The following is a 27651-nucleotide window of genomic DNA, read 5'->3' on the forward strand; positions in this document are numbered from 1 at the left end:
TTTTGTAAGTGGTAGAGAATATTTTGTTGCTTTTGTTGTGTTGGTAGGAATGAGAACAGAAAACCTTTTTCCCTGTTTTTCCTTTTCAGTTTACTTTCAGTTTCAGATTTTGTGTTCCTCTTCTCATATGTATTGATTTAATTGTATTTTTAAAATATATTGAATATTAAAATATTTCTAAAATAAAAAGTAAACGTAAAATTACTGGGAGGAGATTTACTCCCTCTTGTAATATCTTTATCCTGTGTCTCCTATGTTTGGTAGGTAATCAGTGTTCTTGTTTTCTGGTTTATCCTATATTTCTTTATGTTTTCTCACTTTCATTTTTTTTATACAAAGAGTAGCATATTGTATAATCTCTCTTGTATTTTCACATATTATTTTCTATAAACTCCTTATCAATTATTCAAGACGTTCCTCACTCTTTTTTTTTTTTAACCATTGCATACTACTTCATTGAGTGTGTACAGCATACCTTATTTGAACAGATTCCTGTGCTTAGGCATCTAGGTTTCTCATATTTTGCACTTACAAATAATTCCTCAATGAAAAAACTTTTTGCTTATATATTTTGATATCGTTGGAGATATTTTTTAGGATAAATTCCTAGAAGTATGATTGCTGGGAAAAGTTTAGTTATTGCCAAATGCTTTATGAGAATGATGCCATCTTGCATTACCATCAACAAACGTACAAAGAAAGTATATTGGTAAGCTTTTGAACTTTTTCCTAAACTGAAATATGAGAAATGGTATTTTAAATAGGATTTTAATTTGCATTTTTCTTACTATGTGTGAATTTGAATATTTACCCATATATTTAGGGGCCACATTTGTAGATCCTTTTGTGACTTACCTGTTTATCTTGCTTGCCTATTTCTATACGCAATTTTTATCTTTGCTTTTAGTTTCAAACTGTTGTAATTAGGGATGTTAGCCATATTTTGAACTTTTATAGTTAGGGATGTTCTTATATTATCTCTCAGTTGGCAGTTTGTGTGTTGACTTTATTTATGGTGATTTTTGTTATGCAAAAGTTTAAATATTTTTTACATTGTCAGGTTGTTGGATATATTGCATTTGGAATTTTAGGCATGATTAGAATATCTTTTCCATGCCCAAGTTAAATGCAGCCATGATTTCTCTTACTACAAACATAATTTTATTATTTACATTTGAATTTTGGATCAGTTTAGACTGTGGTCTTGTGTATGATGTGGAGAATGGATCTAATTTTATCTTTTTCCAAAAGTTTTTCCAGTACCTTTTCCATTTATAAAAGACTCTCTTTGACCCTATAATTGAGAGAACATCTTTGTCATATATTAACTTTCTATATGTAGTTGGGATTCTGTTCTTTTTTAGTTATCTATGTATGAGTTGGTCCCCAACTATTTTGATTAGAGAGACTTTGCCAATATAATTTAATTCAATATAATTCTGATACGGCTAGTCCCTCTTCATAACTGTTATTTTTCTATATTTCATAGCTCTTCCATACAAAATTTATGAGCAACTTGACCAGCTCAATAAAATAAGCTCATGAGAATTTTTGTGATCAAATAAAATTTGTAAATTAATTTAGAAAGAACTGATACATTGGTGTTGAGGCATCCTAACAAAAAACAAGGGATGTATTTTCGTTTGTTTCAAGTCTATATATGTGTCTATTAGAGATGTTTAATAGTTTTATTTATAGGGCTCTTGAACACTTCTTGTTTCCCTAAGTTTTGTAATTTTGGTGGTGTTATAGATGTTTTTGTCATCCATTACATTCTGTAAGTAGTTAATACAAAATGCTATTGATGTGTGTATGTTAACTGGCTGAATTCTTTTATTAAATGAATCATTTTATCATTTATCTTGATGCTTTTCAAATATAATGTCATGGTATCAGCAAGTAGAGATAGTTTTTTATATTCTTTTCTCATTCTCATGCCTTTGTTTTCTCTAGTTTAATGTACTGAATGCAGAAAAATCTTAAATAATCATGAATATGGTGCATATTCTTACCTTTCTCAAATCTCATTGACAATGTCTAGAATTTTCCCATTAAGTAAGATTTTTATTTTTAGGATTGAGGCATTTATCAATTTTCTATCACACCTGTAACAAATTACCACAAACTTAGTGCCTTAAAACAACGCATTTATTATTTTGCAGTTCTGGAGGTCAGAAGTCTGAAATGGATCTCACGGGGATAAAGTCAAGTTGTCAGCAGGCTGCATTTATTCTGGAGGCTCTAGCAGAGAGTCCGTTTCCTTGCGTTTTCTAGTTTATAAAGACTACTTGAGTTCTTTGGTTGAAGATATAGTTTCTTCAAATCTTTTTTCTGAGATTTCTCTGCCTCTCACTTCCCTGCATCTGTCTTTTACTTTTAGGAAACCTGTTTATACATTGGGCCCATCAGGCTAATCTGGTGTAATCTCCCCATCTTAAAATCCTTGATTTTGTCATATTTGCAGAGTACTTTTTGCTCTGTAACGGAGCACATGCACAGATTCTGGGGATTAGGATATGAACTTCTTTGAGGAGAGAGGCATATTCTGCATGTCACAAAGTTGGGTGTGTGTGTGTGTGTGTGTGTATGTGTGTTTGTCAGTCATATTAAGGAAGTAGCCATCCGTTTCTGGTTTTTGTCAAGAGTTTTTATAGAACAGATATTAAATTGTGTTGAAGGACTTTGTGTATCTTTGAAGATAAATATATAAACATAAGTTTTTTCTTTGAATCTATTAATAGGGCAAATTATATTAATACATTTTTCTAATAATGAGCCATTTTTGTATTTGTAACATGTACTTCATTTGGTGATTTTCTTCCTTTTGCTTTGTATACCAAGTTGAGATATTATAATGCTTACTTCGTAACAATAAAGTGAAAGTTCCCTTTCATTTTCTATGTTCTAAAGAATCTCTGTAGTTTTGGGACTCTCTGGTCACTAAAGATGTGGTGGGATTTCTTTGTGAAAATAGTTAGACCTGATACTTTATCATGTTATTTCTTTGAAAACTATCTCTATTTTTTTCTGTGGAGACTGGTCTATTCAAACTGGAAATAGTTTCAATAGACTATATTCTTAAGATAAATGACTCATTTTCTCTAGATTTTCAAATTTATTTGCATAGATGTCTTTCCAATATAGAATTCTTTACCCTATGCCATTTTTTTACTTTTATATATCTGTCCTTTCTTTAGTTAGTATTTAAAATAGTGGTTTGTCTTTTGGTTATATTTTTTAAACAAAACAAGAATTTGGATTATTAATTTGGTCGATTGTTGTTATGTTCCATACTTCATTGATTTTGACATTTTTCTTCACTATTAACTTCCTCATACTTTGCATTTATTTATTTTTGTTATTTTTATAAGAAATGTTTTTGAATAGGGTGTTTAAGTTATGTTAATAATTGTGACACTTCTATTTTATAGAACCTACTGTTATTTTCTTTGTGTTATAATTTATAAGTGATCTTTATAAGTGGCTTCTGTGCACTTAGGAAGAAGGATCATCTCCATTATTGGTGTGATTATATATGTACCTTACTAATTATACAATTTAGGTTTTTAATATCTTAAATTTTGTCTACTTGTCCTCACTTAGACTGAAAACAGTTATTAAATTCCCTATTATTAGCATTTCTATATCTTTCTCTTGCATCTTCTATTTTTTATCCATTCATGGTTGCATTTATTATTTGGCATGTAGATACTAAAAACTGTTATATCTTCATTATGGAATGTAGCTTTTAACATTATGAAGTATCCTTATTTGACTCTTCTCATCATTTTTGGCTAATTTTACTTTGATATAAGGGTTGCAACACATACATTCTTACTGTTTTCATTTGCTTACTAAATCTTTGTCTATCCCTTTATTATTAGCCTTTTGAAATCACCGTATTTTAAATATGTCCCATATTCACCATCAGCATGGAGCTGGGTTTCACTTTGTGAGTGAATGTAAACATTCCATTTCTTTTAACAGATGAATTAACTTTCATATTTGTTGATATGACTGTTGATATGACATGTCTCAAGTCTATCATTTTATGTTGAATTATAGTGTATAGCATTCATATTTACTGTGTATCATTATTTGGAGTATACCTTTTGCTTTTAAATCTAGTTTTGGTATTTAGGAATGCTTGTATTTTTATTTCAGGGACTATCTTTATATTAACTCTTCTTATAATGCCTTTTCTTCCCCTTTATCTAACCTATTATTATGTATTATGTTAGTTTTAAATGACTTTTAACTATTACCTGGATCTTATTCTACTCTCCGCCTTTTCTCTTTCTTATCCTTTTGTATTTTAGGTGAATTTTTTTCTATTTGTCAGAACAAGTAACATGTATATATTATTCTTCTATGCATGACTCCACCCTCATCATAGTCTTAGTTTTATCGATGAAATGCTTACATGCAGTCCTTTAGCCAAAGCTTTTCAAATTGTCTTTGGCAAGATGTAGCTCAACATATAGTAGATGCCTTTAGAGAGTCACAACATAAAGTACTTACTGAGTCTAGCATGTTAAAAACTATTTGAAGGACAATTTAGCAGGGTATAATATTCTTAGTTCACATTTTCTCTTTACCTTTCTTGAAAATTCACTTCAGCCTTGATCTGTATGTTTCCAAGAAGTCTGTTGCTGTTTATCTTTTGGCCTTGGTTAGTTATTTCATCTTTTTGTTAGATTACTTTTCTTTGTCTTTAAAATCTAATAGTTTTGGGATGCCTGGGTGGCTCAGTGGTTGAGCATCTGCCCGTGGCCCAGGGTGTGATCCTGGAGTTCCAGGGTCAAGTTCCATATAGGCCCCCCTGCATGGAACCTGCTTCTTTCTCTGCCTCTCTCTCTCTCTCTCATGAATGAATGAATGAATGAATGAATAAATAAATAAATAAAATATTAAACAAAATAAACTCTAATAGTTTTACCAATATGTATCTCAGGGTCGATTGCTCTGGGTCAGATATCCTTAGTTTCTGGCCAGTCCTTTCAATGTATATAGATTCTGGTCTTCTTTTATTTTTGGAACATTTTTTTAACTTATATTTTTATTTTTATTTTTATTATTATTTTTTTATGATAGTCACAGAGAGAGAGAGAGAGGCAGAGACACAGGCGGAGGAAGAAGCAGGCACCATGCACCGGGTGCCTGATGTGGGATTCGATCCCGGGTCTCCAGGATCGCGCCCTGGGCCAAAGGCAGGCGCCAAACCGCTGCGCCACCCAGGGATCCCTAACTTATATTTTTAAACAGTGATTTATTCTAGTGTATTTTTCCCCCAAGAAAATTTACTGCGTTGGACTGTCCTGCCTATTTTCTACTTTCCTTTTTTTATTCTACTTTCTTGGGCCCATTTTGCTTCTTTCATAATCTCATCTTATTTCTCTTTTTTTTTCCCCTAGGTTTTTTCTCAGCACCTTGTATTTTGCGTTCATTTGAATATGTTCTTTCTTGGGCATCTTGTAATTCAGTAATTAATTTTTTGAAATGATCTTCTGTTTTTTTTTTTTTCTGAGTTCAATCAATTCTCATTTTATTTCTCCTCCTCCTCCTCCTCCTCTTCCTCCTCCTCCTCCTCCTCCTCCTCCTCCTCCTCCTCCTTCTTTTCCATTGTGGTCTTAGGTTTTTGTATTTCTCATTCAAGGTAGATTTTTAAAAATATTTCCACATGTTTATTTGGGGATATTTAGTGCAATTTCATGTGTTATGTTACACTATTTTCTCAACTTCCTTCCTGTTTATGTAGAGGAGACGTCTCACCTGCAGAAAATATTTTATGTTTTCTGATTTTTCTTCACAGTTTTGAATGGATTTAGTCTGCTTTAGTTCTGTTCTAATTCATTTCCTGAACACATTGTCTATTTCAGAAATACCCTCTTCTGTCAGTAGTGCCCTCTTTTGTGAAGTCTCATTTAGTATGCTGTTGCCAGTAGTAGTGTGTATATCTGTGTAGGAATACTGGTCTGTCTTATTTCACCTTTGTTTCTGTAGGATTCTTTATCCCCCTGACCCCCAGTTTCCTTCCTTCTCTTTTTGGCCTCATTTCTAAGTCCTACCAACCATTTTCTCTCTATATGATTTTCCCCCAGAAATTATTCTCCAAGACTGCCACTTCCAGGCCCACACACTTTCATGCCCTGCAAATGAGCTACCAGGTTTGACCTCTGTTATGTATTTTGAATTACTGATGAACTATCTTTTTCTGAAAATTATTTGTCTGTTCTTCATCTAAGAGTTTTGCAATTATTAGTTTTCTTCATGGGATCTCTTGGGACGCTTCTCCCCTGCTTTCCACAAATGGTTATGTTGCATTTATAGGCAGTCAGTGTAGTAATCTTGTTAGAACCTTTCTACTCACACATAATTTGAAGGGGTGTGTGCACGTGAGTCCATGTTCTCTGTGTCTACTAATGGTGGACACAAGGGTCATGTGTGGTTTGATTTTCTCTTGTTATTAATAATTTTTTTTGCAGTAGCCTGGGTGGCTCAGCAGTTTAACGCCACCTTTGGTCCAGGGCATGATCCTGGAGACCTGGGATCAAGTCCCACATCAGGCTCCCTGCATGGAGCCTGCTTCTCCCTCTGCCTGAGTTTCTGCCTCTGTCTCCCTCTCTGTCTCTCTGTGTGTCTCTTATGAATAAATAAATAAATAAATAAATAAATAAATAAATAAATAAATAAAATCTTTAAAAAATAATAATAATAAATTTTTGGTGCAATATTGGTATGGGAAAAATTCAGCATCAGACAACTGCCATTGTTCTCCCAACCTGAAAGTCATGATAGGCATTTTTTTTTTAATGCACTATCAGATCTCATGAAGTTGAGTTTGTAACCAGAATTCTCACATGGATTACCTGTAAACATAATTTTGGCCTAAAAGACAGGGATTTAATTTTTAATCTTGACCATCCTATACTTTTTTTTTGTGCCCATTTAGGAAAAAATAGGCATTAATTCACTTTTCCATAAAATGAGGATAATGGCTAAGATCTTCAGATGATTGCAAATATTGGTTTTATCTCTGTTTATATACATAAATATCCATAAATATGTGCTTACATATCATTCTTAGTATCCTAAGAAATTTGGAGAAAATAAAACCCATTTTATTCTGGGACTTGTACCACATTTTAAATCTGTGTTGAATAATGTTTTCTAGTAACAAGAAATGATTACAATACCAAAAATATTCCATTTTAATATCACTGTCAAGGATATTCCTTCTACAAATTTTATATCTCAATATATCACTATGCTTATCTTTATATTCATAGCACAATTTCTCCATCGCACCCAAACAACCAAACAACATATTTAAAATACAATTTCAGGGACACCTGGGTGGCTCAGCAGTTGAACACCTGCCTTCAGCTCAGGGTGTGATCCCGGGGTCTGGGATTGAGTCCTACATCAGGATCCGTGCAGGGAGCTTGCTTCTCCCTCTGCCTATGTCTGCCTCTCTCTGTCTCTCATGAATAAATAAATAAAATATTTAAGAAATAATAAAAAGAAAATATAATTTAACATTGTTATTTTAGCATTAGTGCATGATGTTAGTTTTACTACCTATTGAAAAGTTTAAAATCATATAAATAAAACCTAGAAATTAAGAGCAAACTTTTTAGGTCAGGAGAGAATGGGATGACATATTATAATACTAAAAGGAAAAAAAGACATCAACTAAGAATTATATACCTGGTGAAGCTGTTCTTCAGAAATAATGGAGGGATAACAACTTTCTAATACAAACAAAAGCTGAGGGAGTTTATTATCACCAAATATGCCTTACAAGAATTGCTAAAGGGAATTATTTGAGTGCAAGTAAACAGCACTAATTAAAATCATGAAAACATTTAAGAAAAAAGAAGGAAAAAACTCACATAAAATTCACGGTAATGATAAATATATAGTCATAGTTAGATTTTGCAGTATGAGAATGGTGCTGCATAACTCACTCAATAACTGGTTTAAAAGTTAAAAAAAGAATATAGCAAAAATAATGACTACAGTAATCTCTTATTAGTTATTCAATATAAAAAAATGTGAATTATAATAGCAATGACCTAAAATGGAAGGGGTGGAGAAGTAAGTGTAAAGTTTATGAATTCTATTGAAGTTTTCAGTTTTAAAAAGAGGATGCTATAAATTTAAGATAGTTTATGTAAGTCCTGGAAACAACAAAGGGAAATCCTATAGTAATTACACAAAAGAACCTGATGAAGACAAAGCATACTGACCAAAAGACATCAAAACACACACACACAAAGACAGTGAATAAAAAATAAGGAACATTGAATCTACAAAACAATGGAAAACAATTAAAAATAACAAGAAGTCTTTATTTAACAATAGTCACTTTAAATTAAGACATATAGAATGGCAGAATGGATAAAAAAGAACTAAGATTCAACAAAAAACTACCTAGAAGAGATTCACTTTAGCCCTAATAACACACATTGAGAGTAAAGGGATGGAAAAAAGATATTTCAAGCAAATGGAAACCCCAAAAAAGCAGGGGTACCTTCCTTATATCAGACAAAATAGGCTTTAAACTAAAAATGGTAAAGAGACAAGGTCATAATGTAATGACAATTGAGTTAATACATCAAGAAGTTTTAACAATTATAAATATTGATGTGCCCAGTATTGGAGCACCTAACTATAGAAAGCACACACTAACAGAGCTAAAAGGAAAAATAAACAGTAATAGTTAGGAACTTTAATACCCCACTGTCAATAATGTATAAATCATCTAGACAGAGAATCAATAAAGAAGCAGCAGATTTTAATAGCACTATAGACCTAACAGGCACACATAGAGTATTCTATTCAACAACAGCAGAATACACAGTCTTTTCAAATAACCATGGACTATTGAATAGGTTAGAGCATATGTTAAGCCACAAAATGTCTTATAAAATTCAAGAAGATTGAAATCATACCAAGTATCTTCTCTGATCAGAATGATGAAACTTGGAATCAGTAACAAGAAGAAAATTAGAAAATTCACAAACACATGGAAATAAAACAACACTCTCCTGAAGAACCAGTGAATTGAAGAAGTGAAAGGGGAAATAAAAAATGTTTCTTAAGACAGACAAAATAGGAAAAATAACTTCCATTATTTATGGGATGCAGCAAAAGCAGTTCTAGGAGGGAGGTTTATAGCAGTATATGCTTATATTAAGAAGCAAAAAATATGCTAGGTAAATAATCGAAATCTACACCTAAGGAACACGGAAAAGGAGAACAAACTGAGCCCAAAATTAGTGGAATAAAGGAAATAATAAAGATTTGAACATAAATAAATGGAATAGACAGCAGAAAAGCACTGAAAAGATCAATGAACAATGTTGGTTATTTAAAGAGAGAAAATTGAGAGGCAGCCCAGGTGTCTCAGCGGTTTAGTGCTGCCTTCAGTCCAGGACGTGATCCTAGAGACCCGGGGTCGAGTCCCATGTCGAGCTCCCTGCATGGAGCCTGCTTCTCCTTCTGCCTGTGTTTCTGCCTCTCTCTTTCTCTCTGTATCTCATGAATAAATAAATAAAATCTAAAAAAAAAAAAAAAGATAAAATTGACAAACCCCTAGCGAGACTAACCAAGGAAAAAAGAAAACCCTCCAATTTAGAAATTATAGGTGAAAAAGTAGATGTTACAACTGATACCAGAGGTGTTGAAAAGATCATGAGGGGCCACTATATAGTTACAACCCGACAACTGGACAACCTAGAAGAAATGGAAAAATTATTAAAACATAGAGTTTACTAAGACTAAATCAGGAAGTAATAGAAAATCTAAATAAACCAATTACTAGGAAGGGGATTGAGTTAGTAATAAAAAATCACTCAACCTAGAAAAGCCCAGGACCAGATGGCTTCACTGATGAGCTTTACCATACATTTGAAGAAGACTCAACACCGTTCCTTCTCAAACTCTTCTAAAATATTAAAGCGGAAGGAACCATCCCAAACTCACTTTACAAGGCTAGCACTATCCTGGTACCAAAACCAAAAAAGGATATTACTATTAAAGAAAACTATAGGTCAATATCCTTGATGGACGCTGATGCAAACATTCTTATGAAATACTAGCAAACTGAAATTAGCAACACATTAAAAGGATGGTATGCTGTGATCAAGTGGGCTGTATTTCTGGGATGCAGTTATGTTTTAATGCACCAATCAATGTGATACCTCACAATGATAGAATGAGAGAACCATGTGATCATCTCCATATATGCAGAAAAAGCATTTAACAAAATTCAACATCCATTCATGTTAAAAATTCTTTTTTTTTTTAATAAATTTTTATTTATTTATGATAGTCACACAGAGAGAGAGAGAGAGAGAGAGAGAGAGAGAGAGGCAGAGGGAGAAGCAGGCTCCATGCACCAGGAGCCCGACGTGGGATTCGATCCTGGGTCTCCAGGATCGCGCCCTGGGCCAAAGGCAGGAGCCAAACCGCTGCGCCACCCAGGGATCCCAAAAATTCTTTTTTTAAGCTACAAATTATTTATTTATTTTAAAGATTTTTTATTTTATTTATCCATAGAGACACACAGAGAGAGGCAGAGACACAGGCAGAGGGAGAAGCAGGCTCCATGCAGGAAGCCTGATGTGGGACTCTATCCTGGGTCTTTAGCATCACGCCCTGGGCTGCAGGCGGCGCTGAACCGCTGCGCCACGAGGGCTGCCCCATGATAAAAATTCTTAACAAATTAGGTATATAAGAAACATATTTCAACACAGTTAAAGCATTTTATCAAAAGTCCACAGCTAACATCATACTCAATAATTACAAGCTCAAAGATTTTCCTCTAACATCAGGAACAAGAGTCTCCACTCTCACTACCTTTGTTCAACATAGTACTAGAAGTCCCAGCTAGAGCAATGAAGTAAGAAAAAACAAAAGGTATCAGAATTAAAAAGGAAGAAATAAAATTGTCGTCTATTTAGAAAATTCTAAAGATTCAACCAAAAAAAAAAAAAAAGAGAGAGAGAAACGTGTTAGGTCTGATCGATGAATTCAGTGAAGTTGCAGGATATAAAGTCAACATTCAAAAGTCAGTGGTGTTTTTATACACCAACAACACAATTTTTGAAAACGAAATAAATTGATCCCATTTACAATAACACCAAAAAAGAACAAAATGATTAGAAATAAATTTAAGGAATTGAAAGACCTCTGTGCTGAAAACTATAAGACATGGAGACAAATCAATGAAGACACAAATAAATGGAAAAGTATTTCATGTTCATGAGTTAGAAGAATTAATATTGTTAAAATGTCAATACTACCAAAGCCATTTTATAGATTATGCAATCCCTATCAAGATTCCAATGGCATTTTTTATAGAAATAGATAAAAAACACTCCTAAAATTTATGTGGATCACAAAAAACCCCAAAGAGCCAAAGAAATCATGAGAAAGAAGAGAAAAGCAGGAGACATCACACTTTTTTATTTCTAGCTATATTATAAAGCAGTAATCATCAAAACAGTATGTACTGGCATGAAAACAGGTAAATGGACTCATAGAATAGAGTTAAAGGCCCAGAAATTAACTCAAATATATACGGTCAGGTGATATTTGACTGAGTGATATTTGAAGCCAAGAATACTCAATGGAGAAAAGTCCATTTCTTTAATAAGTGGTGCTGAGATAATTGGGTATTCATATGTATCAGAATGAAACTGGACCCTATATTTTACACCACTCACAAAATTACCTTGAAATGGATTAAAGACTTAGATATAATACCTGGAACTGAAAATCTTAGAAGAAAACTAAAGAATAAAGCTCCTTGACATGGTCTTGGTAATGGTTTTTTGGACATAACACCTTAAGCGTAAACAACAACAACAATAACAACAAAATAGATAAATGGGACTATATCAAACTAAAAAGCTCTGCACAGCAAAAGAAGCTATTGACAAAGTGAAAAGACTACCTACAGAATGGGAAAAAATATTTGCAAACTGTATATTTGATAAGGGGTTAATATCCAAAATATATAAAGAATTTATACAACTCAATACATACTTGCATATATACTACATACTCTAATTTAAAAATGGGTAAAGGACCTGAATAAACATTTCTTCAAAGAAGATACCCAAAGGGCCACAGTTACAGGAAAAGATGCTCAACATCATTAGTCATTAGGGAAATGCAGATTAAAACTACAATAAGAATCACCTCATGTGTCTTAGTATGGCCATCATCAAAAAGACAAGAGATAGCAAATGCTAATTTGGATGTGGAGAAAAGGGAACCCTCGTGTACTGTTAATGGGATTGTAACTTGGCATAGCAACTATGGAAAGCAGTAGGAAGGATCCCCCCAAAATTAAAAATAGAACTACAATATGATGTACCAATTCCACTCCTGAGAATGTATCCAAAGGAAACGAAAACACCAACTTAAAAAGATATTTTCACCTCCATGTTCATAGCATATTTACAATAACCATTCATGGACACAACCTAAGTATCCACTGATGGATTCATGGATAAAGAAATTGTGAATTGTGGGGTCTGTGTATGTGTGTGTATGTATGTGTATGTGTGTATAAGTGTGTATATATGTGTATATAGATATGCACTATATATAATGTATAAAATATATGTAATTGAATATTATTAGGTATAAAAAATAAGAAACCTTACCATTTGTGAAGACTTGGATGGACCTTGAAGGCATTATACTAAGCGAAATAAGTAAGGCAGAAAAAATGAATATTACATGATCTCACTTACATGTGTAATCTTAAACAAACAAACAAATAAAAACTCATAGAAAAAGAGATCAGACTTATGGTTACCAGAGGCGGAGGGTGAGGGAGAGGTAGCAGCAGAGGAAGGTGGGAAAAGATATAAACTTCCAGTTTTAAGGTAAGTAAATATAAGGATGTGATGTACAGCATAATGATTATAGCTAACACTGCTGTATGCTACATAGAGAAGTTAAGAGACTAAGTCCTGAGTTCTCATCACAAAGAGGAATTTTGTTCTTTTACTTTTTTCTTTTCTTCTTTCTTTTTTTATTTTATCTGAGAAGATGGGCATTGGCTAAATCTAATATGGTCATCATTTCACAATAATGTAAACCCCAACCATCATGCTGTATGTTTTAAACTTACACAGTGATGTATGTCAATAATTTTTCAATAAAATTGGAAAAAAAGAAATTGAAAGGCATTCCAATAGCTTTATTTTATGGAGTTCAATAACTTTATTTTATTCAATAGTTTTATTTTATTGAGAATCAGAGAGAAAAAATTTAAATAACTTCAGGATGGACCTCTTAGTTGTACATTTTAACCTAAGTATTTTTTTGTTAAACAAGACATCTTTTACCTCATCTTTTAATTTGGCCGCTCAAGGAGGTCATCGAAAGGAAGTAAACTCAAAATCTTCCAGCTAAAATTTCTCAGTAATGCTTAGTGTTTAGTATTTTTTCTGACTAATTTTAATTCTTACATTTTCAAATTTGCCTTCAAGACATTTTAGAAACTTTGGTTATTTGAATGTCTTTTTTTGCTGAATTTTATATTGTCATAGGCAGCCCACGTTTTAGTCCACTTTCTGAAGCATCTAGGGATTTCATGTAAGACTTGTTATGTGCCTTTTTTCTTCTTTAGGCTATAACTCTTATTTTCTTTTCAGATATCCCAGTTAGTTTAACCAGTGGCAGAAAAATACCACCAGTTTGGAGTCAAAATTCTTAAAATAAATGGCATATATTATATCTGATTTCCCAAATGTATTCTTTTTTAAGCCTATCTCAGTTTTAGTTCATTTCTCTTCATTTCTCCATTCACCTTTTATTCCCTAGTGTTATTTTCATGATGTGATCTTGCAATAATTCTCTAAGTTAGAATCTGTGAGCTCTGGAAGTAACTGTTCCCTTGTTAGTCAGCTATGATTTGGGTAAGCTGCTAACATATGAATAGCAGTGTTTTTGCTAAATAATTAGAATAATTGTGCTTCCAAAGGGCCCAAGTTAGTTGTGGTTTCACTTCTATAAAAATAAGTTTTTAACTATATAGCGTGTTTTTGAAGTATTAAATTCTGTAAACAAATGTTACATAATGTAGAACAAGATTAATGAAAGTGAAAATAATTCCACAATTTGATACTTTATTCATATATGTTTAATTACTTCTAGCCAGTAGTTTTTCCATGTGTAGAGTAGATTCAGCTCTTCAGAAATTTGTTAATTTATAGATCGGATCATTATGTGGCTTTAACAAAGCTCCGTGTCAGTTAACTTTTTTGGCTTCTTGTTAAATATGGCAAAATGAACATGATCATTTATCACTGCTATATTATAGAATCCCACTTAACTAACAGTAAAGGAATAAAAAAGACATAAACTCTCAAGGGCAAATATAATAGGAAGGGATATGACAGCTAAATAGAAATGCCAACAAATTTTGGGAGCTGGAAAGCAGATGGATGAGTGGTAATTTACCTAGCAGAGTGGAAAAAACTGAAAGCTCCCTTTCAGTTGGAAGATCTGCAAGAAGCAAGTCAGCTTACATGGCACAGATTCACGAGACACAAAGCTGTGTGTTTATCACATTTTCGCCTCTTCCATAGCACATAGAAAGCTATTTCACCATCTTCTTTGCAGTTATATTAGAGCCATTTGACTGATTTGGCCAATGAAATATAGACAGAAGTAAAGTAAGCCACTTCTTAGCTAAAGTTATAAATCACTTTGGGCCATCCTCCTACCCTGCCTTTCCTTTCTAAAGGTGAACTTAGAATTCATGTATTCTAGATGGTGAATATGTAAGATGGACAAACTGGATCTACCTACTCTTTAGGTAGAGTGCCTTCTAGGATAGTCTACACTGAACTGTATGCAGAAGGAAAATGAACAGTTATTTTGTTAAATCATTCAGTTTTCAGGGTTTGTTACCACAGTATAATCTATTTGATTTTGACTAATACAAGGCGTAACAGTTATAGGCAATAAGTAACTCTGAGGGTAAATATGTTCAATAGGTCTGAAAGTTTCTCCTTTACACACAGAATATAGTGTGTGAAAATCATTCTGTGAACATGTAGATGGAATGAAGATCCATACATAATTTGTGAGAGTGCCCTGACAGCTTCTTTCCTCCAGTCAGCTTTCTTAAAACTAATAGTCAGATCTATACAATGAAACAAGAGATAGGAGAATTCCTTTCTTGGGAAAAAGGTGGGCATTAGTCAGTCTACCATAATGGACAAGCAATATGGATGGTCAATATGGATAGGATGACTGAATAGCCATTTAAGTGTAAGAAGAATATAAAACTCAGTGGTAAGCTCAAAAAACAAATGTACTTTTCTAATATTTAAAAAAAAAAACACATCTGATGCTGCCTTTTTGAACATGTAAGAAAGGAAACATCTCACAATACCTAATACATTCGCTATGTGAATATTTATGGCTCAACTCAGAACAAATATACTAAAGAAAATACTTCACATATGTAGTACAAAGACATATAAAAAGAGGTTCAATAAATAATCCTGTGGATTTGCAAGAAAGTAAACACAACCAAAATGTGTACTAATGGGAAAATGAATAAATGAATTTCTATGTACTCATATTGGAATATTACTAATGAAAATGAAAGCACACTATCTGTATTTATCAACATGGGTAGATCTAGAAGAAATAATATTAAGTGAGGAAAATAATTTCCAAAAGTAATACATTTAATAAAACATTTAAGTAAAACTTTTAAAAACATGCAAGACAATGAATGCTATAGATATTTATGAACATATACATATTTAGTTGAAGTATAAAGACATTGTAGAGAATAACAAAAATAGATGTCAAGATGGTGGCTATGTCTGGAGAAGGAATCACAAGGAACACAGGGAAGTTTACCTGAATTTGTTTTTTTAATAAATTTTATTTATTTTACAAAATAAAATATTTTTATTTAATGAAATCTGACATAAACGTTAACTATGCTAGTAAAGTCTAGGAGTATGCATTCAATTACTTAACTTTTCTGAATGTTTGAGATATTTAACATTTTTAAAAATAGTAACTGAAGTGTTGATGAAGAGAAGATAGTTTTCTGTTGAATTTTGTCTTGTAAGAGTTTCTGTCTTATTTTCTAAATAAAGAGATTTTCCTACATTTTCAGAGGAAGTAAGAATTACTAGAGTAATTTTTAGTTTCAGTGATTTCCTTTACAGTGAATACTTGTGAAGTAATTTACAAATGACAACGTGTTCTGTAAATGTCAAGCAGTTATAATTACCATAGCATCTTTTTTTAAGACAAATCCACAGTATATGTCTGTTTTAAGAAGACACACCACCTTCTATAAAAGGATTAATTTCCATTTCTGTAAGTAGATGATAATATTTGTAATGGGCTTTGGTTTATAAGGTTATTCTATTTATACTAAAAGTTACTACAACTATGATGGGTAGAGGTGAGTAAATCACATTTTATTATCTTTTTTTTTTTTTTTCCTGCAGATAATGAAATTAAGTAGCCAAGAAACTAAGGTCATGCTAATGTATTGTGATGCAAAATTCAATGCCCAGGTATTTCTTATTCACCACTTAGTGCTTATCTACTATTCCAGTAAAATGTAATCTCACTGATCAAAGTAGACCAGGGCCTTCTGTGGTACCTTTTACGAATTTTTTTTTTTTACACCAAGAAGGTACCTTTGTAAAAATAGCATTAAAAATTAGTGAGTATGTTTTCAATGGAACATATGCATTTCCTTATTCCAAAAATTAGGAGCCTTTTTCAAAAATGTGAAAGTCCCTGATCAATCCCTGCAACTCCTTGCAAGTCTTATCCATTCTACTGAGGCAGTAGGGAAGTCATTTTGGGGAAGATGAGCAACAGAGAGTAAAAGCTGGTAAATGGGAAGAACAAAACCACCACTTCAGTTATAGGCAGAGAACTACATAGTGTGGGACCTGCTTTATAAAAGGGAGAGGAAAGTCTGTCTTGGGAATTGAGCCTTTTTTTTTTTTTCTAAAAACACATAAATTGAAAAACTCCATTAAGTTTTGTATTACTGTGTGAGGTAGAGCTGCCTTAACAAAGTATCACTGACTGGGTGGCTGAAACAGTGGGAATTAATTTTCTCACTGTTCTGGAGTCTGGAAAATCTAAGATCAGGTGTCAGTGATCTGATGCCTCTCTGCTTGGCTTGTAGACAGTATCTTCTTTCTCTGTCTTCACATAGTCTTCCTTCTGTATGTGCCCGTGTTCTAATCTCTTCTTGGAAGCAGACCATTCATACCATTCATTCATACGTGGGATTAGAGCCCACGCTGGTGAGCTCATTTTAACTTTATTATTTCTCTAAAGACCTTCAAATAGACACATATTCTGAGGTACTGACAGTTGGTACTTCAATGTATGAATTTGGAAGCCGATAACAATTCCTGAAAGGTGAGAAACCTAGATACTTCTTGATCAACAGGTTTCTGCTGTGTGATACACTAAAAGAGGTCTCTTCCCCCTACCCCCAGCATGCACAGAGATAGTATATTCTGACATAGATGGGACATTTTCAAGAGAAGTTCCTCCTACTGTGTCTTAATACTGATGAAGTTTTGGAATATAGGTGAAGTTTGGTGGGGTGAGGTCTAGAGCCGATGACCAAGAAAGAATTCTTGAGACATCTTTGGTGCAACATGGTGGTTTTATTAAAGCATGGGGACAGAACTTGTGGGCAGGAAGAGTTGCTGCCCTGGGCCTGTGAGGGGTGACTAATTATATACCTGGGAGTTGGGAGGGTTAGGTTGAGGATAGCATACTCTCTAAGGAATTTTGGAAACAGAGTTTCCGGGACCTTGAGGGGCCTAGCTATTATTGGGAAAAGGTCACTTACGGGATCCTTGGGTGGCTCAGTGGTTTAGCACCTGCCTTCGGTCCAGGGCATGATCCTGGAGTCCTGGGATCGAGTCATACATTGGGCTCCCTGTGTGGAGCCTGCTTCTCCCTCTGCCTGTGTCTCTGCCTCTCTCTCTGTGTGTGTCTCTCATGAATAAATAAATAAAACCTTAAGAAAAAAATAAAAGAGAAGGTCACTTATTACCGTCTAATAAAACCTGAGCCATGAGACCTTTCAGATATATATTGGTGGGCCATGTGCTTGGGGGATGATTGCCAACACAGATCTTGGGGGTTTAGAGACAAAGGAAATTTCTTTTTTTTTTTTAATTTTTATTTATTTATGATAGTCACAGAGAGAGAGAGAGGCAGAGACACAGACAGAGGGAGAAGCAGGCTCCATGCATCGGGAGCCTGATGTGGGATTCGATCCCGGGTCTCCAGGATCGCGCCCTGGGCCAAAGGCAGGCGCCAAACCGCTGCACCACCCAGGGATCCCAGATAAAGGAAATTTCTAAAGGATTTTTTATATGTTAAAATCGATTTACAGGATCCTGGGGGTCAGGCTAAGATTGCCTTTTGCCCTTAGCAAAGTATTAACATTGAGGGAGTTGAGTCCACAGAGGAATGTCCCTCTCCCTGTTTCAAGGACTCGTCAGTGTGCAGCCCCAGGCTTGTGCTTTGTCCTCAGCTAGTCCTCTGTTCCCCCATCAATCCAAATCTCCCAAAGTGTTACATTGGAGGGAATAATGGTAATGAGGTATACATTGCCTTTTTCATTTTGAAGGGAATAATCTGATTTGAATAGACTTAAAAGTATATATGTGTATATATGGATATATTAAGTATATATGTCTCTATATTAAGTATATATGTGTGTATGTATTTATATATATGTACGCACACATATGTGATACGGGAGATCTTGGTTCTTGTCTCACAGGGTCAAAGAATATATCTTGTGGACACAGGAGAGTGAGTAAAGGGATGCAAGTTTATTAAGCAAAGATACAGAGAAAACTCTCAGGAGTGAGAGGGGTCCAGATAAGGTTGCCACTGGTCTTTATTAAGTATATATGTGTTGGCCTTTTACTGAAAGCCAACCAGGAAAAAAAAAAAAAAAAAGAAAGCCAACCAGGGAACCTAAATCTTTTGACGTATCTATTGATATCATCATTGAGTAAGGACTAGTGATAACATCTTTAATGGCTAACTTCCTTTTCAGGGTCCTTTTTTGGTAATTCTTTGTTGGTCACAAGTAGCTGTTATAACATGACCCCACCTCTGGCACCTGGGACAGGATGATCTGATTTATTTATCTCTGGTTTCCTCTCATCTCCACATTTTTGGATTTTTGTGAGCCTGCTTCCCTGGTCCCCTACCTAGCCCTGCCTAGCCCCATTTGTCCCTAACTCATATATACACATGAACTCTCTGTGGCTTGATGAGGGATATCAATATGGAAACCTCACTATAATTTACTTGAATTTCAACATGTTTTATTCTTCCATGGACATCACCTTCTGTAATCCATTTCTCTGGTGGTGGCTCCCTTATCAACATATTTTTGTATATAAGAAACATGGAATAGTTTTTACTACTTCTCTCTTTTTAAACACATGCAGAGGAACCATTATTGAATCCTGACTATGTAGCTCATTACTCCACCAGTTTTCACAGGCCCACTTTTGGAAGTCAATGTTTGAAAATGTATTGACTTATATTCCTATCAAAATCATCCCTTTCTTCCCCAAGGTAATGGATGCTTTTGATAGAATGAGGAAATGGCTAACAAAAAGTGGGGGAAAAAGAGGTCAATTAATATGTGAAATATATCTTCCTATAGGAATCTAATATTCCTCCATTTAAAATCATTTCATGTTTAATTAAATATGAATTTCTTTACCCACAGTATGAAGTCTTTCCAGATATAGTTTTGAAGAACCCACATACCTAATATTTATCCACTTTCCTCTTTGAACATTGTGCTTTACAAATTGACAGATATTTGGCAGCTGACAAATTGGTTTTTATTTATCCCCTTTTGGTGTGTTTATCAATGTTTAACTCCCAGTCCAGTAGGGGTGGGCACCTTGTTTTACAGAATTTGTTGATTTCTGTAGCGTAAATACTCTCACCATAGCCAATTTTAAGTTACTTGCAGGAAATTAGTTAGCATGCAAAATTCCTGAAAATTTAATAGTTCTTGTGAAACAATAGTGCATCTAGCACTGGCATACTATTAGCTTCCATCCTCACAAAGTTTTACATCAAGGCTTCAAATATGCTATTTCAGTGACCTAAAATAATCTTTCTGTACCCCAGAAGTTCCTATTAATCTTTCAAAGAAATGCAGCTCTAATGTCCTACTAAAGGCCTCTCATCCCCCAGGCCTTCCTAGTTGGTCCATCACTGACTCATCAACTGTTTTCCTCATCATTATAAATGCTTTTGTGTTGGATTCATCCCAGTATCCCATTATCCTTTTTATTTATTTATTTGTTTCCCAATTAGATTGTTAGCATTTGATAGCACGTTAATTTTGCAAATGAGGAAATTAATGATCAGAGCCTAGCAGTGTGGCGGAAACATGTTATCACATTTGTTTATTTTTTTCATAGCTCAGTATGTAAAAGAATATCTAGATTAATACTCTACAGTTTACTTATACTGTTGTTTGACTTTTGACAAATGACTTAGCCTTCCTGAGCCTGTTTTCTACAGATGGAGGTAATAATACATAATCTCATGAGACTGTGTGAGATGCAGTACAGTGTGTGACACCTGGGGACCAGTCAACAAATGGCAACTGTATGTTATATTGTAGGTGAAAGCATACAAATGGAGAGCCTCCATTATTTTTGATAATGCTTCAAACAAAGTTCAGGGTGGACTCTTCTTACATATATGTCCTGCTAGAGTTAAATAACTTCACAGTTTCAGTTAAAATAGAGCATACTTTCTTAAAATGGATGTTCTTTCTTATTTTATCATGATGCCTCTAACATTTTTAAGCATATTTGAAAGCTTATATCAAATGTCAGAGTTTTTTTTTTTTCCATAACAGGTGCTTCATAATGTTGCTTGCATCTGTTTAATCTATGCTCTACTGTTTTTTGTTTCTGTTCCTTCAGCCTTTGCATGCAAGACTCCTTCCCTTTGACTGTCCAGTCCTGCATCATGCCGAAAGACTGTGAAACTACGGAATGGTCCTCCTGGAGCCCTTGCTCTAAGACGTGTCGTTCAGAAAGTCTCTCACCAGGATTTAGGAGCAGGAGCCGGAAAGTGAAGCATGTTGCTATTGGAGGTGGAAAGGAATGCCCTGAACTTCTTGAGAAAGAGGCCTGTATTGTTGAAGAACTCTTGCAACCATGTCACAGGTATTATACATTCTTTGCATGAGTATCGAGTGTTCCATATAACCTCATTTTATGTAGTGTAGGGGTGGTAACAACAGTAACTGTGACTCACAATTGTTGAGTCTTTACTCAGTCTTGAGATCCACACAAAGCAGTACAGCATGGTGGAATAAGAGCATGGGCTTCTGATTCCTTGGGCTGCAATCCTATTTCTGTGACTTTCTAAATTTGTGAATTTTGGCAAGTAACTTAAATCTAGTGCCTTAGTTTATGCATCTGCTAGCATACTTACTTCATCTAGCACCTGGCATATAATGAATGCTCAATAACCATTTGTTATCATTACCTGACATGTAACACCTAAATTTTATGACAACCTAAGAGACTAGAAGACAGCCTAGAGACTAGCCATATTTTTACCAAAGATGAATTTCATAACATCTTCATTTTGCGTTTTCAAAATGCAAATGAGGCTGTTGATGCTTAGCGAGATTAAATAATTTTTGAGATTACATAGCTAGTGGGTGGCAACACCCTGATTCTAATGCAATTCTGTCTGTAAAGGTTATTGTCACCCTGCACATTGTTTCTAGTACAGAGTCCTGGGGGAGCCAAAGAATGTTGGGAAAAGGCTTGACTTGGATTAGTAAAATTAGTAACTATGTTTTAATATTTTTATATTAGTTATATTTTGCCTGTCTGTATGTATCGTCCTTGGTGAAGACCTCCAATGTATTTTTCTCTAGGTTGTTGACTCACTGGTAGGCCAAGTCTGATAATGACAGAAGTCATTTGGAGCTGACTATTCAGAAGTCTTTTAGGGATACATTTGCTGCTGCTGGACAGCTGCCCTGAACTCTATCTTTTAAATCTGTAGCTATTTTAGATAGATCTTTTCTATAGTTTCTTAGGGTGTGTAAGGTTCAAGAATCAATGAAAAGTAAAATGAGGCAAAAAACAGCTTCTTACAAAAATTAATGACACAATTAATCAAAATCAACAGGCATTATTGATGGGCTTACTATTCTTTACGCTTGAGATGATGTGTATATAAGAAGAGGCAGGGATGGATGAATAAAGGGGCAAGTTCCTGTTGTCAGATTCTTAGCCACTCACTTCCTCCACTTCATCATTGATTTCAGTGTAGATTCAACTCCTTACTTACTGCTTGTTCATTTTTTACCAAGATGACCCCTTAGATTCGTATCATTCTGTACCTGAAAAGCAGAAGAGGTAGATGTAATTTATGATCCTTTACAGATTAATTTATTGTCGCACAGAATTTTTCCTAGTTGTGTTGAATATGTGTCAATTCTTTCAAAACGCTGATATTGGGGAAAAGGATGTGATTGGAAATTACATAAAGCCTGAGATCTTTGTTCCTTTTGATTTTAGACACACTTGGATTAAAATTGCATCACCATCATATATTAATTGTGCGTTTTGGGGCAAGATATACAATCTTTCCAAGGCATTTTCCTTTTCAATAAAATGAGTCCAATTATACTGCCTATATTGAGGGTTGAATACATATAGACCAGGCACTACAAAGTGAAATGTCAGTCCCAGCGCTCAGCACATAGAGGGCACTACAAAGAAGGGAATCAATCTTTTTGTTGCTATTTGCAGGTGTGTTCATTTCCTCCAGAAAGAAAATCTCTCCTTTCCTTAGATGGCATATTATGGTGATTTATTGGGGTAGGAAAAATTATTTTTTCTGAGTAATGTGAAATATTTTTCTCTATGGAGGCATAATTCAGAAGGGCTCCCAATGTTAGGCTTCCAGGAATGGAATCTGGGTTTAATGATAAACTTGATCTTGATTCCTTTTTCCTTCATTCCTTTCATGGAAGGATAGCGACCTCTTCTAGATGTTGATTTATAGACATCTGTCCATTTTTTTCTTCTTTTTTCTTTGTTAAAAATTATTACAGTTCTCTTGGGAGTCAGAGCAGTTCGTCTCTGATTACTAGAAAGCTGAGTTGCATTTACATTTGTTAAATAATGACTACCTTTTATTGTGTACCTACTGTTGGCCAATAACTATGTCAGAGATTTAACAAAGATTATTTAGAAGAACAGTAAGCTTATCATCAAAATGGGACACTTTTGTGGGTAAAAGTGATGCAAATTGGTATTGTTCAGAATCAAAACTGAAGTCTATTTGGCTTCAAAGTCAATATTCTTTCCATGACTTTCATGATAGCTGTAATGAAGACACATCCCCAGGTAAGGGCATATATACACATATTTATGTGTTTATGGCTATTGTTTCTTTCCAACAAAATGATGTGGAATGGTAATGATTCAAGATGTACCAAAGATGAATTTCTTTATTGATCTTCATTTGATTGAACTTTAACATCTGAAAATAGATCTGACAAATTTCATTGACAACGAACCTGGCCCTCTAGTTCTGCTGTTTGGAAATGTTACTGAATTTGACATTTTTTTAAAAAAAAAACCTTCTCAAATAGTACATTTGTAGGAAATAGGAGTCCTTGAGAACTCACTGAATACCAACCAATGTTTCCTAGGGAGAATGATGTGTTAGCAACTGATTCCAGGAGAATGCATAAATAACAACAGAATTAACATTGGCTGACATTCTTATTTGTCTGAAATCTGAGCTGTGGCCTCTACCACAGGAAAGCATAAAGGCTGTGTACTAACTTTTGTTTCTAGTGTGACAATGGTGATTAAAATTCATTGTGAACAGGGGAAATGGAAACAAAAATCTATTAGGGAATAAAAAATGCCCATTTCTCCTTTCCCAGAATTCATGAGCAATTCATATACATCAAGCAATCTAATTTACCATATTTCTCCCCAGTAGGGAAATGTTCAGTGGCTTCTCATAGTGTTTTTTAAAACTCTCTCAGAATGCAATTTGGCTTTTACCCATTCACCATCTGTGCTATAAGAGTTGTGTTCATCCATTCAATAAATGTACATTGACCTCTTGCTATGTGCCGAACACTATGTTTAATGTTTGTGATACCTCAGAGAACAAAATAGTCAAAATCCTTCCCCTACTCATTGGGCTTAAATTTTAGTGAAGGTATACCAAATAAATATAATAAATAAGCTTACACTGTGTGCATGAGCTGTGGGAAAAAAAAATTATAGCAAGATTGCTGGGATGCTGTGCTGTGGGGTCAGCTCAGGTTACACAATTAAACAGGGTCATTGCAGAAGTCTCATTTGCACAAGCAGAATATGATAGGGGACCTTGAAAAAATGAGGAAATCAACCTTTTAGATAACTCGAGGGAAAATATTCCAGGAAGAGGGAAGAGCTAGAGAAGTATACTTGGTTCTACATATTAATATCGCTCAAAAAGTTCTTCACTTGCCTAACTTTGGGGCTACTCTTCTCACCAGCTGGACTCTGCTGGTCAGCATTTTAGTGGTAAATACCATGAGTGTCAGTCCCTAAGGTGTGATCCCATTAAAGGTGACCAAGAGGAGCCCGTTTTAAGAAGTGCTCCCTGAGACCAGAATTTAAGTAAACTTGAAAGGACACAGAAGCTAGTCTATGTTATGCCACCATGGAAATTACAGAACTATAAAGAAGTTAGCATAGTAAAGCCTTAAGTTTGTTTCAAGAGTATGTTTTTAACTAAGACATGTATAGACTCCCAGAAGCCTCTTCATTCTGCATTCCGCAACCTACTTCTAACTTCATGTCCCCTTCCAACATAACAAATACTCACATTGCATCTTATGGGGGTGGGCATAGAAATGAGAGAGACAAGATGAATCTGCTTGTCACTTGTCACCTTTTCTCTTGTGTGTTTATCTCCTGTCACTAGGCATTGTGACCTTAGGCATTATGTTAATGTCTACCTCAAAACATTGAAAGATATGTGTTTTATAAGCTACCTTGGTTCTTGTGTCTTTTCTTATGTCCTGATTATTAGATCCTACACCTCAACTCAGAGGATGGTGAAAAGCATTCTAAGACCATAAATAAGGTGGCCCTGTTTACTATAGTATAAGGAAAGCATTTTAAATGCTTAATGTCAGATAATTGAGGCATGGCCTGATGCTGGAACAGCTGTGACTCCAGATCTTGTGTATTTGTGTAGAGAGTGAGGACACTGTAACACACACAAATATTGAAAAATGTCAACATCTTTCTTGGAAGTGACACCTTAGGTGACGCACCAGCAGCTTCCACCACTTCTGCAGGAGATAGCAATTTTCACACAAAAATGGCTGTTCTGCCTCTTAAATGATCATTTGGAATTTGAAATGTATTATAAGATACTGTAAGGCACTGTTAAAAGGTGACAGTGACCAATGTAGATTAAAACTGCTTAGATCTTGAGGCAGGGGCTGAGTGGTTAATACTATTACATATACTGTGTGAAAAAAAACTACACAGAAAAGCCCATTTGTAACACATTGTTTCAATACTTGGGTCTGGCACTGAATAGATGGGCTCTCACAATCCATCCCTCCTTATCTCTGGTATGTATGAATTTATCTTATTATGGTTTATCTGTGCAGACTCATACAGAGAGAAGTGTCTGGGCCTCCTGCAGCCTACTTTGATTTGTTTCTGTAACAACTCCCTGTGGCCAGCCTGTTTGTTCCTAACATCTCTTTAAGGCATTGAACCCAATTTTAGATTTTTCTAGATGAAATTCTTTTTCTTTGAGAAAGCTCTGGGGATTCATTGATATATCTTTATAGATGATATTGAAGCCAGGGATAGAGCTAAGGAAAAGGATGGTAGTCAAAACTTGACTTGGTTATTGGCCTCCTTTGCCAACTGGAACTGTGTAAGTGCTGAAATAGGGTTTGTGTGTTGTGAAGAGGTGTTGGTCCAACACCTGCTTCACCCTGTCAATGTGCTAATGGCTAGGGAATTCAGGAAATGGAAAACTTTCAGTTTGTGTTCACTTAGTGCAGGCTTCTTAAGAATCTTGTAAAAGGATCTTCTTTGACTTATGTTGAAGTTACCTCTCGATACACCTGGGGAAGTCAAAAAGATGTGAGTCGAAAATGCATTTATTCTATCTTAACCTACCAAGCATCATAGTTTAGCCTAGCCTACCTTAAATGTGCATAGAATGCTTAAATCAGCTTAAAGTAGGGCAAAATCATCTAACACAAAGCCTCTTTTATAATAATATTGCATATCATGTAATTTTTTTACTACTGAAAGTGAAAAACAGAATGGTTTTAAGTGTATCTGTAATTTACCCTTGTGATCACATGGCTGACTGAGAACTGTGGCTTACTGCCATTGCCCAGCACCATGAGAGTATCAGACTACACACTGCTAGGTGGAAAAAGATCAAGTGTGAAAGTATGGTTTCTACTGAATGTGTCTCACTTTCATACCATCACAAATCAGAAATATGTAAGTTGAGCTCTTGTAAGTCAGAGACTCTCTGTAATATTCCTGTTTAAAAACTAGAGGATCCAAAACAAGATAACCATATTCTTTAAGAGTATTTAATAGTTGGTAATGTTCTTACAAATCATCCCATACATAGAGATGTGACTTTTTTTGTTTATTTTTTCCTCTAATTAAAAATGGGTAACACTTATAAAAATGCCTGGCTCATTGTAAATGCTCAGAAAACAATGAGTGAGTGAATGGATGAATGAATGAATGAATGAATGAATGTTCTTAGGTAGGGCAATTCCAGAATAACATCATGCACAGGATATTTTCTTCCATGATCATACTTATTATATAACATCTGTGAAGGATTCAAAGTCATTTCTTATTAAGAGCAGCTGAAATTGGCATCGTCAAAGAGATTAAATAAGAACATCTACCCAGAACAGGGAGGGACACATGAAGCTTGATTTGACATGGTCCCCAATGGCTGTCTTGCTTCTGCTAACAGCGTGTCTGGTTTTCCAGATAAGAAGTTTCTATTTTCATTAGGTTGTAAGTATAGCTGCAGAAAGGGTGAGAAATGAGATCACAGTCTGAATTTGCAAAAGTTTGCCTTCCAGAACAGAATGGCATGCATATCACCTATCACATCTTCTGTATCTTCTCCCATTGATCCTCCACTACAGCACTAACACCCTGTACATGATAGGAACTCCATGCATTTTAAAAATATTTTAATTGATTCATTAAGGATGTTTTAAAAAATGTTTTAATTAAGCTGCTTTTCAGCAGCACTTGAGTAAAGGAGTCATCACCTGGAGCCCTCAGGAGACTCTGCTTTAGACGAGGAACAATAGTTTCAAATAATCTATAAATTGTTTCAACAGAAGAAGACTGATGTCTTTTCATTGAGTCTGTCTTTTACTGGTGTATGTTGTTTCATGAGTCCCCATTGTGTCACTTTAAGTCCTCTTGGATAGTAGATTTGTTCCCGTGTTAGTGTAAGAAAGTTAACGTACTGCTAAGTGCTGTGCAT

The 27651-nt window shown here is 34.6% G+C and overlaps 1 protein-coding gene across 1 annotated transcript in view; it reads left to right on the forward strand.

Annotated features, from left to right (window-relative positions):
- THSD7B (thrombospondin type 1 domain containing 7B) overlaps positions 1-27651 on the forward strand; it is a 732294-nt gene that overhangs the window by 154246 nt on the left and 550397 nt on the right. Inside the window, exon 3 of the mRNA XM_041739265.1 lies at positions 21030-21275. Within this exon, the coding sequence (XP_041595199.1) occupies positions 21030-21275 (246 nt within the window). The remainder of the gene's footprint in view (positions 1-21029; positions 21276-27651) is intronic.

This window comes from Vulpes lagopus, chromosome 24 (assembly GCF_018345385.1).
Source record: "Vulpes lagopus strain Blue_001 chromosome 24, ASM1834538v1, whole genome shotgun sequence".
NCBI lineage: Eukaryota > Metazoa > Chordata > Mammalia > Carnivora > Canidae > Vulpes > Vulpes lagopus.